The 19122-nt window shown below is 41.6% G+C and overlaps 1 protein-coding gene across 1 annotated transcript; it reads left to right on the forward strand.

Annotated features, from left to right (window-relative positions):
- Positions 1 to 55: 55 nt before the first annotated feature.
- Positions 56 to 17493, forward strand: itpkcb (inositol-trisphosphate 3-kinase Cb). The gene is made up of 8 exons (XM_063493719.1): positions 56 to 177; positions 2638 to 3971; positions 12953 to 13052; positions 13352 to 13565; positions 13746 to 13950; positions 14472 to 14573; positions 15106 to 15177; positions 15298 to 17493. The coding sequence occupies exons 2-8, from the start codon at positions 2808 to 2810 to the stop codon at positions 15505 to 15507; spliced, it is 2067 nt and encodes a 688-aa protein (XP_063349789.1). The 5' UTR covers positions 56 to 177; positions 2638 to 2807; the 3' UTR covers positions 15508 to 17493.
- Positions 17494 to 19122: the final 1629 nt, after the last annotated feature.

The following is a 19122-nucleotide window of genomic DNA, read 5'->3' on the forward strand; positions in this document are numbered from 1 at the left end:
CACATGCTGATACTTCACTTCGTGCAGCAGCGATTCACACACACTAGCTGAACAGCTCATGATCACAGACACATCATCATTTTCACGTCCTGCCAGGAGTTTTTAAAAACCTCTGCATCCCTGCCAGCTATTTTTAACAGCTGTGTACCACCCGAGGAGCACTTCAGGATCAGTCAGGTAAGATTAGCTCAAGTTTGTGTGTCTGTGTGTGTGTGTGTGTGTGTATGTGTTTTTTATCCGTTTGGTTGTTTTGCTTGGCTGAAAACGCGCAGATAAGACTTGTCTCTTCTTATTGTTTGATCACAGGAAACTGGTACGGGCGTTTTAACTTAGGGCCAAGTTAAAATCAGGATTTTAAAAAGCTCTCGTGCTGCCCAAGCTCAAATTGAAAGTGTGTGCTAAACCGCCCTTTAAACAAATGACTCACTGATAAGTCTCTTCATGTAGATTGGCTGTGTTTTCCATTTTAGCCACAAAGTGTATGCTGCTGATTGAACAAACAGATGAGTGGTTTTGATGGCAGTGCTTTACTGCCATTTATCACCCTGAGATCTATTTTAAGGGAGTGGGTTTTTTTTTTTAATTTATTTTATTTTGTTGGGTTTTTTTTAAAGACTTGTTTTGAAATGATCAACTTCCCATAAACTATGTGTCACTGTATGAGCCCCTGCGGATGGCACAACATTCACAGTTATTCACGCCAGCGTGAGTCATTATATAGGATTAGTTATTATTTGGATTATGAATATAGTGAACTGTGTGGTTCTGTATGAGCTGTATTTTCCTTTGTTATCCTTGCTGTCTCATTTCCTGTAAGCATTCCTTTTCAGCTGTCACAGCAAATAACAATCACTTTACCTCACCGTGTTTCATTTATAATGTCGGAAAGGCTTGAAACGGCTTTCTGATAGAGGAAAAGTCATGATTTGACCCTTTTAAAACACTGCTGTCTTTTGTATTTACATGAGAAATGTTGCAAAACAGCAATTCCTATGAGCAGATAGAGGAAGTTGAAGCTGTGTTTTGACATAGCTGACTAGAACGACTGTAAATGCATTATTAAAGGGAACAACCTGTGCTTTTTCTTCTTTTCTATTATTTATATATAGTGGATGATCAAATTAAAAAAATAACAAAGGAACAAAAGTTAAGTAAGTGGGGTTAGCCTACCAGCAGCCTGAAGCGTCAAACTGCTGGTACACTGTACATAAAAGATGGACATTGACATGGCCATAGTGACATCACCTGTTGTTCATGAGTTCTCATTTTGAAGCACTGAGCTTAGCGTTGTTTCCGTCGCCATCTTGGTGGTTTGAAACTAACCGTGATAACAAGGCGGATCTGGCGAAGAATCCAAAGGAGGCTGCACCCCCGTAGGCTGGTAGTTTGTCAATCAAAACGTACAGATAATTATTTTCAAAAAATTCAAGTTTGACTTTAACTCAAGAAGGTTTGAAACTACCAACCAATACCATCAACACATCAGAAATAATATTAATAACTGCTGTAACAAAACATTTTCCCAAGTATTGGATAAAGTGTTTATTGTATCCAACTTATCTTGAAAATAAATATAGAAAAATCAGAGGAGTCGCCCTCTGCTGGTCTTTACAAAGAATGCAGGACATGCAGCCTACTTCCATCTTTTCTATACAGGTAGTGAGAATTTTTTATTTATGAGGGGCAGCCAATCAGAAGAAATCTGAATTAAAGAGGAGGGGAAGTGGATCTATGAGTGTTTCAGATAGTAAATGACTTCACAGGCTGCACCAAGGTCCAGTATAAGATAAAAGTGGGTTATTTTGCATGCTGTATCAGAATAGACAAAAGTACTCTTGTAAAGTCCATGAATAAAGATAAGCTGGAAGGGATCTTAATAGTTTAACCCTTTAGCCAGTGGAAACAAGTTACGTCATAAAAGTAGACCATCTAGATGGGCGAATTTGCTGTTGCAGCGATGAGTATTTTACATTTGTCTTCTTAAATCATCAAATTCTGACATATTAATTTAAAGTGATTGTTCTTTGCCTTGAAAAATGTCCGAATTATGTAATGCTGACTATTTAAACTCTTAATTTGGACATATCAATGCTTTGTTTTGTTTTACGCCCACTATTCCCTATTGGGGGATTTTTTTCATTTTTTTATTTTTTGAATGAAACATAACGATAGCAGTCTAAATGAAGCTTACTGGGACAAATGTATCGTGTCCAGACACAGGAGGGCAGTATTAGACAGACGTGACTAATGGTGAAACTGACTAAATCTCAGTGAAACTTTTACAGTTTTCCCCCACGCCAGCTTCCCCCCCCTCCCTGTAATATTTAAATCTTTGTTCTTGTCATATTTTCCTGTAATTATACTCCAGTGCAGTTTCCAGTGAGCCTTTATCTGACAGTTTCTGTCCTGTAGTCTGGAAATAATATGTGACTTTTAAGGGTGATTAAGCACATAAGAGTTTGCATTCTTGAATCAAGCGCTGGTTTAAATGTGCGTTTGTTTTTTGTGCTGCTATGGATCATATTATCATTGTGTCATTGGGGACTCTTTAGGTAAGGTAAGGGTTTATGGTTTTATTTGTCTATTGTCCTTGCAATTTTGCTTACTAAATCAGACATCATCTGCTTGTTTTCACAGATCAGTATAATCCCAGATGATTAACAGGGATTGATCAATAGCACTAACTGGAGTGTGTGATTAATGGATTACCGTGGCTTGATGGAGTCACTGGCTAAGTAGTTTCGACTGTTTTCTAAATCATACTTTGAGGGTGTGTCTGGGTCACTGCTACTACTACGGCATGCAGGATGGGCCAAACTCGCTCTGCTCTATCGCACAGCACTGCCACCCGAGGCAGAGCGAAATGGAAAGCGGGCGAGACAGCCCGTCGACTCCGTATCCGCAGACCTGGGAGCGGAGAAAAGGCGAAAAGTGACCAGTTAAACAGGAATCCGATGAAAAATAAAGTGCTGTCGTATTTGGGAAGGAGAAAGCGAGACTCTAGTCAGGGGGAAGCGGATTTGGGTGGCGGAAACGCAGCTGGAGATCCAGCAACGCGCCGCGGCCACAGAGTAGGAAAGTTGCCGAGGGACGAGGTCGTGTCGGCGGTTGGGGAACAGCGAGCAGCCGCGGGTTGTTTTGACACGCCATCCGGCCTAGATGGAAATACTGAACCGACACAGCACGTCGTGAACCGTGAAGCAACCGCTGGTTCATCCGATGCACCAGGCTTGGAAAGTCAGAGCTGTGAAGTCAGCGGTGCGGGCTGCGAGGAGCCGAAACCCGTGCGAGAGGACAATGCCTCGGATCCCCAGACGAGGGCCATGGAAGATAAGCCACTGGGGGGAAGCAACCACGATCCCATTGTGTCTCAGGATCGAGTATTAACTGGAAATAGCACGCGTTCATCCAACTCACCCCCTCTGAAGACCTCTGACCCGGACACTGAGGGGATTTTGTCTAGTTTGGCCTCGGATCAACTTTTGGACTGTGGACTTTCGATTAGGGACGATCAAGCCGAGGCTACAATGACAAAAACCGACTGTAGCACCGTTTCATACACACCCAAAGCGACCGGCAAACTGAACAACAGTTGCCCGGTTGAAACAAAGAGCCAAACGGACTCTGATCAGACCAGCCAGAGTCCACCAGGAGGCCAAAGTTTCCCAGGAACCATACCCAAGCTCATCATAACCAGAGACCCCAGTCCGAACCGCTCCCAGGTCGCATCGAACCTGCTGAGAACGGAGCCCAACACCGGCTGTCTGGAACCTCAACCGGACGACGAGTCCCCCTGCTCGGACAGCGGCTGCGGAGGGTCTCCCGCTTTGATGCGGTCCCCCAGGAAGCTGTCCAACTCCTCTTCCATCGGCCTGTCCTCCGCCTCGTCCTTCGAGGAGTCCGAGGACGACTTCACAGGCAGCGACATCGAGTCCAGCCGGTCTCTGTGCAGTCCGGAGGATGGGACGGGGGTGAGTGTCTATTCAAGTCTTCTTCCGCAACAAACAACTTTTATAAAGTTTTCTGTTCAGTTGCCTGCAATTTATTCTTCATATATATTTTAAAAGACCTTCAGCTGGACTCTGACAAAAAACCATAAACTGGTCTTACTGCTTCAGCTACCAAAAATGAGTAATGCAAATATTGTGCAATTGACCATATATGATGGCATTACAGTATTTGAAGGTATTCTTTCCATAAACAAACATGTTGTTAGGTGTGACCACACTGGAACTAATTGTAAAATTAAAATCAATCAAAAAGAAAATGAAACAAGTCGGTAACTGACTAGGTATTACATATTAAAATCTAGTACACACACCCAGCGTAGGAAATGTACAGTAAACATTCCTGAGTCCTGTGTCAACCTCAACCACAAACACTTTATTTTGTCATCAAATCTAAACGGTGCGTGAGAGCAGGTGTGTCAGTCACTGCTGGTGCTATAAAGACAGTCAAGGAAAGAAATTTGTTTAATATGTGTCACGTTGATAATTAAAGGTCATTATTTGCTAGGAGCTGGAGATTTTTCAGCTGCTGTGGTGCAAATGAGGGGAAAAGGGCTCATTCATTCAGGAGAGACTTTTGATCTAATTTGTGTCATGTGTGGTAGAAGGCTTTGACTCACACTGCCCTGATAATGAGACATGACTGTAACAAATTTAAACCCAAAGGAGAGGAAAATGGTTATTATTGCCAGCCCCCACTTCTGTGTCCTTCCATCACCCGTGCCACATGATCGCATGGCTTTGATGAGCTCAGCCTGAGGACCATTTAAACATTGTTTGAATGCATTTCTTAACTGCTCGTCATTCGTTTACAGTCAGCACTTTGAGCTTTGACCAGCCTCCACGGGCGTTATTGGAGAGTTTAGCCTGCAGCCCCAAGAGGCTTACAGATTTTCCTCTCCTCCGTCCGGGAGAAGTAGCTTAAAGTTTAATAGGAAGTTGTGATGATTTCCTCTGGTGTCAGGAAGCTTTGATGCACTGTTGACTACCATGCATGGAATGCTTTAAAAACAGGATGTGTCTATCAGTATCTTCTTATCATCACGGTAGCTCTGTGAATGCTGAATGTCCAGGTTTTCATGCAGGGCCACATCACCAAGAAAGATTTTCAGCTGTCAGTGTTGTGATTCATACTGCGATGCCCGGGACATAATGATCTTCTGGTGGATGTGACGGAAAACCCACCCTTTTAATTTATTTATTCATTTTCATAGATCAGGAAAGATTGAGAAATGCGTCACCCATGAAAACTGGTGCAATTTGAAATTCACGGTCATACATTAGACCACCCCAGAGTCTCCTCTTTAACATATATTACTTTTGCTTTTCTCCAAATTGTTTAGTCCTTCTCGAAGAGCTGCACCAAACACATGCCTCTTGAGATCACTGTGAGGTGGAGACAAGCTCCAGTTGATGTTTAATGATTTGATTATTCCTGTGAGTGAGGATCTAAATGTCAAAATAAAGACAGTGTGGGCAGCTTTCTTCCTTCATGCATGATTTTACAAAACAAAGTTCAGCAAAAACTTAATACAACTTGTGTCACGATGGCTTAATTAGATTAAGTATAAAAATAACATCCATGTCGAGTCCACCCATCTAGTGATCTCAACCAACTGAAAGATGAACATTTTATCCACAGAAGTTTGTCTGTTACTGTCGCAGCTTTAGTTTAGATCAAACATTCTTGTTTCTTGTTTCAAATGTAAAACATCACAAAAAATGAGAAAAACCACACCTTAATCTCTTCTAAGAAGCCAGTGTGGTATCTTCAGATGTTTGTTTTTCTATGTTCTGCAGTCTTAACACGCAAGCAGTGCTATAAAACAGAAACACTTTAAATCCCCGCATTCAAAAAGGAAAAACTAAGAGTTTTTGCTTGAAAATTAGAAAAAGTAAAACGCCTACAATTTATAATACCCCCTCATGTTTACCATCCCCTTTGTCAGTCATTCATTTAGTGTAAAGTCCATGAAATACCTCTGTCACGTTCAGATACACATTTCTGCAAACATATTGATTCACATATTGCATGTCTTGAGTGAACAGGACAGTGGACAGTGTAATTTCCTGGCTATTATAACAACACGCAGGAAGTGAGCAACCTGAGTAGTTGCACTTGAGGTGTTGTAACAAACAGGATGACGCTGGCCTGTGGTTTCTGATAAGAGCTGGTTTTAATGGGCATGTTTTGTCATATGTGCAGCTGTGTGGAAAGCGCTTTTGTAATTAATAGAAAGAGGGAGTGTGTGTTTGTTATTAGCTGTTTAAAAAAAAAAAAAAAAAAAAGCCGTGGCCATGCCGTCAGCTCACAAACAAACCTAACATTTTCTTCGTGAGGTGACGTGAGCAGATACTTGTTCACGCATGCACGCACACAGACACACACACACACACACAGAGCGATGCCGTCTTGCATTCAGAGTTCATTGTGTGTCATGGAAAATTGGGCTGAAGGCTGAGCCGGTTGCTAGGCAACGTCTTTGCCATATATGGGTTTTTTTTTTTTTTCTCCTTGTGTTGTTCGCTCGCACCAACAGTGTCTACTCTGTCCCTGACATTTGAATGCTATAAGATATAAATTCCTGCCAACGTCTGCTGTGCACAGCAGCGCAGATATTTTTGCATGATCATGTCTTCCATGTCAGACACTCTTTCTCCCTCTACAGTTTGTCTGCACTTATATAAAAAGGCTTAATATTTTCCTCTTAAGACACTGTGAAACATACAGTGGAACGGAAAACAAGAGGAAAATTAGAGTAAGCAGACAAAAGAAGGAGCGCGCACAGATGAAAAAGATGCAGCGAAACTTTGAACACGTAGCCTACACTTGATGATTATTCTTATTTATGCATGCTTATTCACTCATGAGCCACAATTGCAGACTTGTTTTCCGTCCCACACATCACTCCCACAGCACTTATACACAAAATCCACGATACAGGAAAGTCCACGTTAGTTAAAAGTTAGCTTCGCTTTTATGTATATATGTGCACAACACAGAATTACCTGATACAAGATGTATCAGGTTAAGATGTAACACCCACAATGAAATAAAATCCAGTGGTGCAGGAAGCACCAGATTCAGAAGGGCTAAGAGTATCAACGCCTCGAGTAAAAATTCTCCATTACTTCCAAGCAAATCATTTGCTTTTGGAAAGTTGGCTGTTTCTTATCAACAATCTATAAAAGAAGTAAAGAGCATCATATCTCTTGACCCTATATCAAACCTATAAAACTGTGCCTAACTGGATCATTAAACATGTTGTCAGTATCTGGAGTATTTTTTTAGGTTGCTGTTCTGTTTTTGTAACTGTGCGCATGTGCTTTAGTTTTTACAATGTGTGACATTTTTAATGTTATATGGTTATGCTCTGGATCTTATCTTTGAATACGTGCTTCTGCACTTTTGGTTTTCCTAATACTGTCTATAATTTCCATCAATCTCCCAGGGACAAGATATGAAAATGAGCCTGCATGACTTCATCTGGCACATTCACACTATGGACAATGTACACTGTACACTGCCCCTTTTTAAAAAACAAAACAAAAACAAAAAAAACAAGACCAACAGCTTTTGAGTAAAAGTACTCACAGCGTTTGGAGGGGGTGGGGTGGGGATCATCATTTCCTTCATTACATAAAATTAAAAGACGTGCATACAGTTAAAGAACACAATACTGGATCCCAAAAAAAAAAATCCAAAACCTGGAAAGCAGTAAGACTTAACCTCCTGTCATAAAAGCTAGAACACTGTCATTGATCCTTTCTAAACCAGCAAATCAAATTTTGCTCATATATGCCATAACCCCCACACATGCCCTCATGTGTATAAATAAGTAATTTTGTTATTATGACTTGATGCACAAACACAAACTTTTAGTGTGGTTTGTAAAGTACAAACAAAAAGCCAACTTAACCAGCCAATACATTTAATGGACTCACAAGTAAGATATTGCTCATTTTTTACTGAAGAAAAAATGTTACCAAAAATGACAGTTCCATATAAGGAGTCCTTCACTGATAAATCTGCAAGTTAAATACTTAATATGCGAGCTGGAAAGTGAGCTGCTTTTCTTAGCTTAAGGTTTTCACTGGAACTATATCAAATTTTATGTAAATAAGAGTTTTTATAGTTAAATGTGCTCTGCAAATAGAATCGGTCGTTAGTGGAAAAGCATTGAACAACACACTGAGATGTAACGTAGGTATAAGAGGTCGAATACTTCCAAATATTCAGGAAACGGTGATTTTAAAGGGAAAAAGTAGCAAATCCAGCAAATACCAAATGTATTTTCATTTGTCAGTGATATAAACTGATGACATAATACTGTGTTTCTGGCACATGCAAATAAACATTTCAAACATCATCAGATAAGAGACGTGTGAGTCTCTTTTCTGCAGATGGTTTTCGGGTGGAGGTTGAAGCTGGTGCCATCTTCTGTGCGTTCACTGGCCCACCACAGTGGAGCTTCATGAGCTCTGAAGACTTGAGTGAAGGGAAAGGGATGTGGTTTATATAAAGTAGTTTTGAGAAAAGGTCTCTAAGAGTACCTGAAAGCACGCTTCGGGTTTGCATACAGTATGCTGTCACTCTCGTAGCTGACTGTCGCTTGACAGGTTTAGCTTTGTCCCCGTGCACAAACGCACAACTCCGTAGGCTGCATAGTAGTCAAGACCTCATCATGCAGACAAAAGAGGAGCTGTGGGACTATATGGAAATGGTTGTTGGCTCTACCCCCACCTGCACTGAATCTGGCAGGAGATTGGCTAAGCATGAGGCTCAGGATAGGCCCAGAGGGGATTAGAGGATGAGAGAGTGAGACAGGAGAGAAACAAAGGTTTACACTGGGAGAAAGAGAAGACTGCTCGCAGAGTGGGGGATTTGCGCCTTCGAGGAGACAGGGTGAATGATTTCAGGGAGGAACTGCAAGTAAGAGGACTAGTTCAAACAGGCAGAAAGTGGCGAGAGCCAGAAAAGGGACAGCCTTAGGACACTTGGTGGATATGTTTGATGACAGCAACAAAGAAATTGAGAAAGCGTGAAGAAATCAAAGGGTGGAGTACTAAAATTCTGCAATGGTGCAAATTGTGAATTAGAGTGACAAAAAGGAGGTTGTAGAGACGCATGAGGGATTATTTATCGGGCAATAAAGGAGACAAACACCAAAAATTTACAGCTTGACTAAAGGTGATTTACCAGAGGAAGACCGAGCAGACAGTGGACTGAGTTAAAGGACGTTATAGATGACGGTGAAGGATCTCACGCCCACAGGGAGGCACACGTCCCTGACGTTTGATTTAAGAGACCCTGTCCTGATGGCGGGGGTCATTTTGTGTTGGTTGCGTTCTCGTGTCGTCTCCGGGGTCGTGTGTATCTGTGTCGGCACCTGCCTCCTCCTCCGCTACTGCTCCGTTTGCCAGGTAAGAAAAGGGTCCAAAAATAATTGAGAGAGCAGAGATACTGATTCAAATTTAACCTACCTCAGCCACTGTTATAAATGTACGCTGATGTCATGCTTCCTCAGAAACATGATATAAGGGGAGATTATATCAAAGAGACTTGGGTATTCAAATAGAAATTAAAAAAAGATTGCTGTTGTTGCTGTTACAGCATATGAGGGCTATCTGGCTCGCGTTCAGCCACAAAGAACTGTATCTGGGTTAAGAAGCCAGTAAGCCAGTCGCAGCAGGCTCACCATGCTGTACACTAAGTGCTACAGAGGTTTTGGTGTCAATTACTGTGTGGCTATAACAGCTAAAAGCAATGTTTTGGAAAGGTGTACTAAATATTAACATTATAATTTAATAGCACCAAAAGTTGAAGTAGCTCCCACAACTTGTTTTACCCAGCTGATCATTACAGGCCTCATTATGGGCTATAATTATTGAAGATGGGTCTTTTTTTTCCTGACCACAGTGGCCTTTGGTGGTGACTGTGCACATAGCCACAAATGGTCTACATATATTTCAAGGCAAAGAGTCTGTTACATTACTCGCGTTATTTTTGACAATTTTACAAGGAAAGATGTTTTAATTTTTGAGTAATAAACCTTGAAGAGAAAAAAATACCTTGTTAACTGGTGAGTCTTCTTTAGTGGGCAATCATTTCTTTTATATGCTGGAAAATCGCCGCTAAAGGGCTTACTGAAGTGGCAGTGAAACACCTTCCTTGTCTTGGATGCATACTTTACACATCTAAAGCAGAGCATTTGTGGCCCTTGTGACGTCTCCTAGCAGCGCCATTGTTGTCATTGTCTGCTCATGACAGAGGTGCTGTGCCGGGAAGTGTTTGGGCGTGTTCCCTCATGACAAGCACCGGTGACATTCCTGGAATTCCATCCCATAGGTCTAGGAAATATGAAGAAGGGATGGGAGCACTACAGAAAAAAAGAAAGTGGTAAAAATAACCCCACATGGGGGTTGATATGATAACTTTGTATGTTTGTGTTATGTATACAGTTTTCATGAGTTATATAAAAGAAAGTGGAGATGGCGAGGGTTCGACTGTGTGGGGTGAAATGTGACCTTAGCATTTAAAACGCGCATGTGTGTGTGGGACGGCTTCTTCGGTTTAAGCTGAAACGTCAAAAGCTCTTTATGTGCTCTTTGATGGGCTTCTGAACATTTATCAAACCACCCTTTTAAGAACGCCTTAATGTCCACAAGAATATTAGCAGCATTAGTATTTGGCAGTGCATCCGCTGTTAAGGAGGTGCATTCAGCTCCACAGAGGCAGCACATTAAGCTGTCAGCATAGGGCCATTAGAGAGCCTGACCTGGACGAGAAAAGTGAAAGAAGAGAGGCTGAAGCATCACGTTTCTCCCCGCTCAGGCCTTATGTCACTGGACTGGTCTTCAGATGGAAACAGATGCTGGTAATGACTAAATATTAGTGAGGAGAAGAAGTAAAAGATTTGATAAGTAAACAGATTCTGTTTGGGCCACAGGTGGATGGTATTTCTGGACTTGTGCATTCAGAAAACTAATATTTATCTGTGATCAGTAATCACAGCATGTCGTTACAGCTGGCAGGAAATCTGGTCAAATATTCAACTGTAAACTAAAAATGTTTAAATAAAGGTCGAGCATGTTTTGGGAATTTTAAGAGTCTTTCTAGAGTCTCTGGTGACAGTTTTCTTGCCTGAGTGGAAAGTTTAAATGTCGCTGGCTTTTGTTGTGGGTTCATTTGGATATTTTCCCTTTGAGTTTGAATATAACAGTTCTTTTTGCAAATAAAGAGAAGAGGAGATGTGCTGAATAGGCTGAGATATTTGTATTTATTTAAAGTCTAATCAGAGATTTGAGTTAGGGTAAATATCAGCTCGAACACATCCCGAGAGACTGTATGGGGTGTCAACAGGCAGTGGAAATAAACAGGCTAGTAAGCGAGAAAAGAGAAAATGGATAATAGATAATAGAAGTGTTTCATCACTGTGATCCTGCACATCTATTAGTGTTTGTCTGTGGGTCAAATGAAGGTGTGGTTTGCTCAGTTAAGTGAGCAAGAGGAATTTTTGTCATGTTGAAAATTCAATCGTGTACGTCACATGTGGTGAAGTGCTGTTCTTCACCCAGACGAGGCCGAGGTTGGGGTAAGGTGAATCTGTGGGTGTCGTTTAAGATTATGTCCACAGCCGTCTCTTGTTGACTCTCTTCACCTTCGGCCTCTTGCTAAAAATCCTGGTAGCGACCTGCTCTCTGTTTTAAGCAGCATTTCTTTTTATTGTAGTCTTCGTGCCATCTCATGCTAAGATTAAACCTGTAATCCAGCCTGGGATCTGAGGTTGACAAACTGATGATAAAAGATTTAAATGCACACTCATTCTAGTTCTTAGAATGGTTACAAACTTACATGTTTGATTCAAGTTATCACACTAATATACCAGAATAAATAATCCACAATTAAAACAAGTAAAACCCTTTGAAAGTTTCATCCCAATACGTAAAACTGCTCCTTCTCCTTCAGCTAAAAAGTGTTTTTAAGGCTTTCAAACTGTTGAGAACAGTTTAAACTTGAAGCGTTTTTTTCCCCCTTCTTCTTCTTCTTTTGAGGTAAACACATACGCAGTGTTTCCAGTGTGTTTATGTTCCTGGATTAAGACTGTTTTACTGTGACAGTTTCAAAGAGCAGCGGGGGGAAGGAATGCAGAGCAATGGGAAGAGCAATCTCTCTCTCACACGCATACAGAGAGAAATAATTTAGTTGTAAAAAGATAACTTTTATGGTTATGGCCTCTTGCATTTTATTACTCGCAGAAACCGGTTTTGTTGCCCAGTGCTAATTTTCTTTCTGCTCCTTTAACCTAATTGTTTCTGTGCTTTAAACCGGTATGGTGCATAGAAGCACTGTAGGACTTAATCAGCTGAAATGTAAAACACACACACACACACACACACACACACACACACACACACACACACACAGAGAGAGAACTGGCTGTCCGTTTGTTGTGATTTCCCACACACATGTTCTAATCAATCAGTATCAGGCGCCTCTCTAACTGCTTGCGTCAAAGCGGCTGTTGCACACTGTCCTTGTTCTAGTGTTTCCCAACACAGATTACTGTAACCCACACACAGGCCCACAAGCTTGCAAACATGGAGGTTCTGTTTTACGACACCACAGCGGAGGCTTTGGTAAATGTTTTATGAATGGGCTTTGTCGTGTATGCGGCACACCTGGCCTTGGCTGCAGGGGAGGGTCTGTCCAATGTCTACTGATATGTTTGTGTGGGTATGAGGACAGTACAGGTTGGGTTTTCCTTTTAATGAGTAATCAGTCTTTTGGCCTGCACTCAGCTCAGTACTTTGTTTGTCCAGGAAAGAAAGCTCCTTTTCTGATTAGTCAGAGCTTCAGATTTATTATGTGTGTGACCGCCCATGCTTTTTTTTAAACAAGGCGATGAAACCCTCTGTTGTTGTTGTTTTTTTTCATCTTTCAGAATAAGTCCTGGCACAAGCTGAAGACCATGGTTCACTGGTCCCCCTTTGTCGTGTCCTTCAAGAAGCGTTACCCATGGGTGCAGCTTGCTGGCCATGCAGGTATGTGTAAATGCAGGATATTTGTACACCTGCATATCAGATGCATTTATATGGAGGTTCCTTCTAAGAAAAGAACAAAAGATTTATGCTACTGTCGTATCTACTGAAAGGCTGGCAAGCATAAAGATTAAGGGCAACAGTGCCGGCTCTATCCTGCTCACTTACACGCCTTTTTTTTTTTTTTTTTAATCTCCCTTTTTTTCCAGATCTGCAGACAAACAAAAATGCACAGACATGTTGTAGTTTCTGATCTTTCTGTCTCATGCATCATTAATTTTCTTTCCCTATCTTTCTCCAAGGTAACTTCCAGGCTGGGGAGTACGGGCGTTTGTTGAAGCGATACTGCGAGTGTGAGCAGCAGTGCCTGCAGAAGCTAATGACGGACTCTCTGCGCCCCTACGTACCCGGATATTACGGCGTAGTACAAAAAGACGACCACGACTACAACCTGATGGATGACCTGCTGGCTGACTTTGACTCGCCCTCCATCATGGACTGCAAAATGGGCAGCAGGTAAGACTTGGCACGTGACAAAGAGAGTGTATTTGTTTTAAAAAGCATTTTTCCAAAACCAGCTTGTGCCTTAGGAAGGCAAAATGAGCCTTAAGAGTTTACCTTCATGCACATTTACTCTTGAATCGTGTATGTAGAATGAAGGCTGTGCAAACATTTAAATCTAACTCAAACTCTCAGGACTTACTTGGAGGAGGAGCTGACAAAAGCCAGGGAGCGTCCACGTTTGAGGAAGGACATGTACGACAAAATGATCGCCGTGGACCCCGGGGCTCCAACAGAGGAGGAACGGGCCAAGCAGGGTGTCCTCAAACCGCGGTACATGCAGTGGAGGGAGACGCTTAGCTCCACCGCCACCCTGGGCTTCCGGATCGAAGGCATTAAGGTAAGAGGTCATGCTGAACACACAAACACGTCTGGCCTGAAGACCTCAGCTTCAAGAGAATAAACAGCTGTGCTTGTTGCTGCAAAGAAGTAAACCAATCAGCGGGAGTAAACACTTATCAGTTTGTTCACAAGACAGACCACGTGCACTGGGGTGAAATGGAAAATGTAGTTGGTTAACATGCAGTCATTAGGGGGACTGTTTGTTCTTTCGAAAATAAATCCGAGGCTGGTTATCAGTTTGTGCCAATAGTGAAATTTGCATGCTACTCAGAGACTAAAGAAAATATCTGATGACACAGTGTATTAAAGGCTCGCTGCGGCTGTATTTTCCAGTTGAACGAGTTCTGTGACTGTGAAATTTATTTAGAGCCATTTGTTTCCACCTCGAACCTCAACAAAACACAACTGTTAAAACCTTCAATTGTGCAGATAGTAGCGTGAATCAGCATGTATAAGCTGAAGTGAGTCATTATGACATTTTTGATGGTTTCCTTTTTTTCTTTCTTTTTTTCTATATAGAGAGCTGATGGAACTTGCAACACCAACTTTAAGAAGACAAAGCACAGAGAGCAAGTGATGCAGGCCTTGGAGGACTTTGTCGATGGCAACACTCAGATTCTGGTATGTTACTTGTTCAGTTCTTACATTTTGTAAATGCAAAAAAGCCAAACAAAATGGGGAAAAACCAGCTGGAATCAGCAGCTGCTTAGTTTAACTCGGCCTGTAAGAAGAGGAAACTGCTATCGTGACTCTGTCAGCTCCTCTGAAGGTCACTAACATATTGTTCTGTTATTTAGAGGAGTCTCTCACTGACTCGAATCAGACACATAGACAACAAGTTGTTACTTTGTTCTTAGATTTGTACAAATAAGACAAACCAAATGTGGCATGTTCATTAGTAAATCTTAGAGATGCTGCTTTCTGCTCCACTGCTTCTCGGGTCTGCACTGTGCTCACGTCCTCCATACAGGACTTACATCCTTGTTTCACGCGGTAGCACCTGCATCAAAGAAGGATGTAAGGTTTTACACTTACCTTTAAATAAGAAAGAAGAACAAAAAGTGTTTTGTTTTGGTTTTTTTGGCTCCAATTTGCAAATTCCCACAGTTCCACATTCTCAGTTCCTGTGTCCTTTTTTTTCTGTTTTCCTCAGAAACTCTACCTGCAGCGGTTGGAGGAACTACGCTCAGCCCTGGAGCAGTCACAGTTCTTCAGGACACACGAGGTGAGACGGACTCCGTTCTGACTTCTTCTAACAGACCTGTTGTCTGTGTTGCTGATTTGATATCATCCCATCAGCGCTGCATACCTAAAGTCACTGGTCTTGCTGGTTTATCGATTGCAGGTTGTGGGCAGCTCTCTTCTGTTTGTGCACGACGCCTCAGGAAAAGCGAAAGTCTGGATGATCGACTTTGGAAAAACGGTCCCCTTGCCGACACCTCAAACCCTCGACCACAGGACTCCCTGGGTGGAGGGCAACAGGGAGGACGGCTACCTGTGGGGACTGGACAACCTCATAGACATCTTCAACACCATGCTCCCGGAGACTCCTTGAGCGAGACACGGGACTGCAGTAAGAGACTGATGGGATGTTGAAGAAGATTATACAAACTAAGACTGACAGAGGAATGGCTAACAGAGGGCCACCACTTCAGTTACTCCTTTCAGGGCTCACACCAAGTGACTTTATCAACTTGTACCAGTGTGAGAAGGGCGGGCGAAGTGGAATATGCTAAAAGGTTAACGTTATGCATTATGTGGAATAAGGGGGCAGATGGCACGAGCTGTTAAATTTAAAGCACAATTGTAACTTTGTTTTACTTGGGCTGTGGTTTATTTTCTGAGAGTACAGTCCTCTGCACTCATGGACCTCTAGCAGTCACTTTTTATTGCAGAGACGCACTTGTAACATGGCTCATCTCGCTCCTCCTCGCAGCTCCCTCTGTTGGCGAGAGGTGGCCAGAGCAGGCACCTCCTCAGCCGTGATCTTGACCAACAGGAGCGTGTTTTTTTTTTTTTTAACGAGCCTCTGAGGAGCGTTGGAGTTATGTTTTTGTTTTTTTATCATTGACCACTTTTGATGACTAAGTATACAGCAACACTAAAAACAGTGGTCAGACCACGTGTTAACTAACTCAGCATGTAAATACAGTTTAATTTAACTTTGTTTTGTTTTTTCCTGCCTTGGTATAGCCTGTGTTTGTATGATTTCTGTGCCTGGCTTTTAAAAAAAAGAAACTGAGCTATCTGATCATTCCAGTTGCAGTGGACTCGTGCTATTTTACTTCCAAAAGAGTTCACCCAAGTATGAATCGATTTACATCGAAATCCCACAGTTTTAACTTTTCTTAGAAACAGAAAGTTTTTTTCTTAATTGGACTTTTGTATGAAAATGCAGTGATTTTTAGTAAGAAGCTCGACAGCCTTGTTTGTCTGAAGTTTGTTGCACTATGGATTCTCACAAAGCCATTGAACAAAACATGTCTGTGTGTCTCCAGCAGAGGTTTAAGTATTGGGTTTACTGTTCAGCGTAAATATTTCTGCCTGTTATCTCGATTCTCTGATCAGTGTTGCTTTAGTCTGTGAAACTGGAATTACCCGATTAATCTGATCAGTTCGTGTGGGCTCTGACTTACACACAAACTCAAAACCAAAAAAATAAATAAAATCAAATCTGTGTATGAGCGATGACGGGTGTCTGAGTAAAACAGAAGTTAAAGGACACCGCTGTAAACATAATTAAGCTAGGATAGACAGGAGGAATGTGGGTTTTTAAATTTTTGTATGCAACATTGAAAGTTTACAAAGAAGCGACACTGTTATACGTGCAGGCCGTGCTTGTGAGCATGTGCATCAGATCCCGATGGGAATGTGACGCATTGGTGAACGTCAAGTGTCCAGTCTTCCTTTGACAGTGTCAGGCAGCACTGTTTGGGTGGGTGGGGTTGTGGGCGTGTGGTTAACTCGGCACGCACATTTCCCACACGAGTGCTGTGAACGCGTGACTTAACAAGATTGGAATTCGAATTCAGGAGTTTAGATTTTTCATCTCCGAAGGGTAAACATGCCAGGAGAAACAGATAGTATAGTGTTTACAAAGTGTTAAAAACCTTTGCCCAGAAAGTCTCTATATTTGTAAAATGTCAAACTATCAGGTTTTCAAAGAGGGTGCTGCTTTGTAAGCAAGAAAACTGGATTCGTGACCACATTTTGTACTTCAAAGGCAGCGCTTTTCACAGAAAGCACAGACGGACTGGTTGAAACTGTTTATAAATCTCTGCTTTGTCCAGAAGGTCGTGGATTACAATAAAATGAAAGTGGAGAGTTTTGGGGGATTTTTATTGTAATTTTTTTTTCAGATCTTTGTGCAAACACACACACACACACACCAAATCATATACTTTTGTAAAAGAGCGCTGAATCAAGATGATCTAACATTTAATTATAAATTTAACACTACTGTAAGAATATGTCCTGTTCAGTCAGCTGTGACCTTTTATCACAAGTTTCTAAATAAAACCAGATGAATCATTTTGTGTTGAACTGTCCCTGAAAACTGAGATGGTGGAAACTTTGTGTAAAAACTAGATGACAATTTATTTTTGTTTGATAAGAAAATTAGCAGTCCACAAGTACAGAGACAAGGAAACCACCTTAATGAAGATCAGAATCAAAATACTTTTATAATCCCTAAGGAAATTATGTAGATGTGACAGAAGCTTCTTTTCTTTTTAAATTTTATAAGTAAATTAGGAATTAAAGTGCTAGTTTATCATTTTGGCTGTAGAAATTCCACATTTAGAGGAACTTTGCATGACTTAGAGGTTACACTATGCCTCAGCGCTGAGGAGTGGCTTGCGATTTCCATCATCTGTCAAACATGCTGGAGGCACTGTTATAGTATGGGCGTATTTGGCTTCCAGTGGAACTTGATCACCAGTGTTTGATGGTGTGACTGCTGACAGAAGCAGCAGGACGACTTCTGAAGTGTGCATGACTTCTGCTCAAATTCATCCAAACGCTGCAAAACTGGTGCTTCATAAACAACCTACAAGCTTCTTAAGGGGGACAAACTGTAAGCTTATAAATGGGTTAGTCACAATTATTTAACTAAGCCGGATTTTTACTTGGTAACAGGCCTGCAGGGAGGAAATAAAGCATTTCATAACATCCAGCCAGGCTTCAGGCAGTCACCAACTGCAAATGAGGTTCATCGGAGCAGATTTTATAATTATCTTAGTTTATCTGATTGTCTTTGAGCCCATGGAAACTGATGGGCTGTTCACATTCATTTGTCTACTCACACATTTTAAGAGTGCATGATCAAAATGACTTCTGCGTCTTTCTTTTTTTTTGTGCAACAATGGTTCAAAATCAGAGAGAAAACCATGATTTCACACACCAGTTACACAAAATTCTGACGGCATTGCAAAATCAACAAGTCTTCTGATCTTGTCACATGTTAATGGCCAGTGTGAGTTACGGGTTGAAGCCAGCATGTATCCTGTAGTGTCTGCAGCATTTGAGTTGAAGGAAACTGAACATTTATGGCTCTTATAGATGTTTCACCTCCTAACTGAAAGGCTTTTTCAGTTCTAAAGGCTAATGAGGAGTCTCGGGTATTCAGTATGTCTTCAGTGTGGTTTTTACCGTGGAGGTGGTCTTTAACTCACCCTGTAATCACGCGTCACTGCCACATGAGTCAAGATGTAAATTCTTTGAACTGCCTTCGATTGAAGCGGTTAAAACTACCGTGATGTGGATGATTGAGGACCTGCACAACTAGAAGTATGTTTTCAGCGCCTGACAAAAACACTGCAACAACCAGCACAGGCTTTTATCTCCTGACATATTTTCTATGCTCTCTGCTCCATAAAAGCATTCATTTGAATGACAGAAAAGTAAACCTGTTTGATTTAGAGGTGTTTAAACAAGTTCAACAGCAGCCAGAAAAGCAACATTTGAAACCCTATTTCTCCACTCCTGCTCAAAGTGCTTTTTTTTCACCTCACTCACTGTTATCGCTGTCAGGAGGAATTTCCCCCGACATGCCCATCCTGCTCCTTCCAATATTTTCTGTCAAAATGTTTTTAAAGCCGCCTATACTGTGTAAATAAATGTGATAAGCGGCAGCATGAGACACGATAGCAAACACACGAAAACCTTCCCT

Source organism: Pelmatolapia mariae, linkage group LG14 (genome assembly GCF_036321145.2).
Source record: "Pelmatolapia mariae isolate MD_Pm_ZW linkage group LG14, Pm_UMD_F_2, whole genome shotgun sequence".
In the NCBI taxonomy this organism is placed as follows: domain Eukaryota; kingdom Metazoa; phylum Chordata; class Actinopteri; order Cichliformes; family Cichlidae; genus Pelmatolapia; species Pelmatolapia mariae.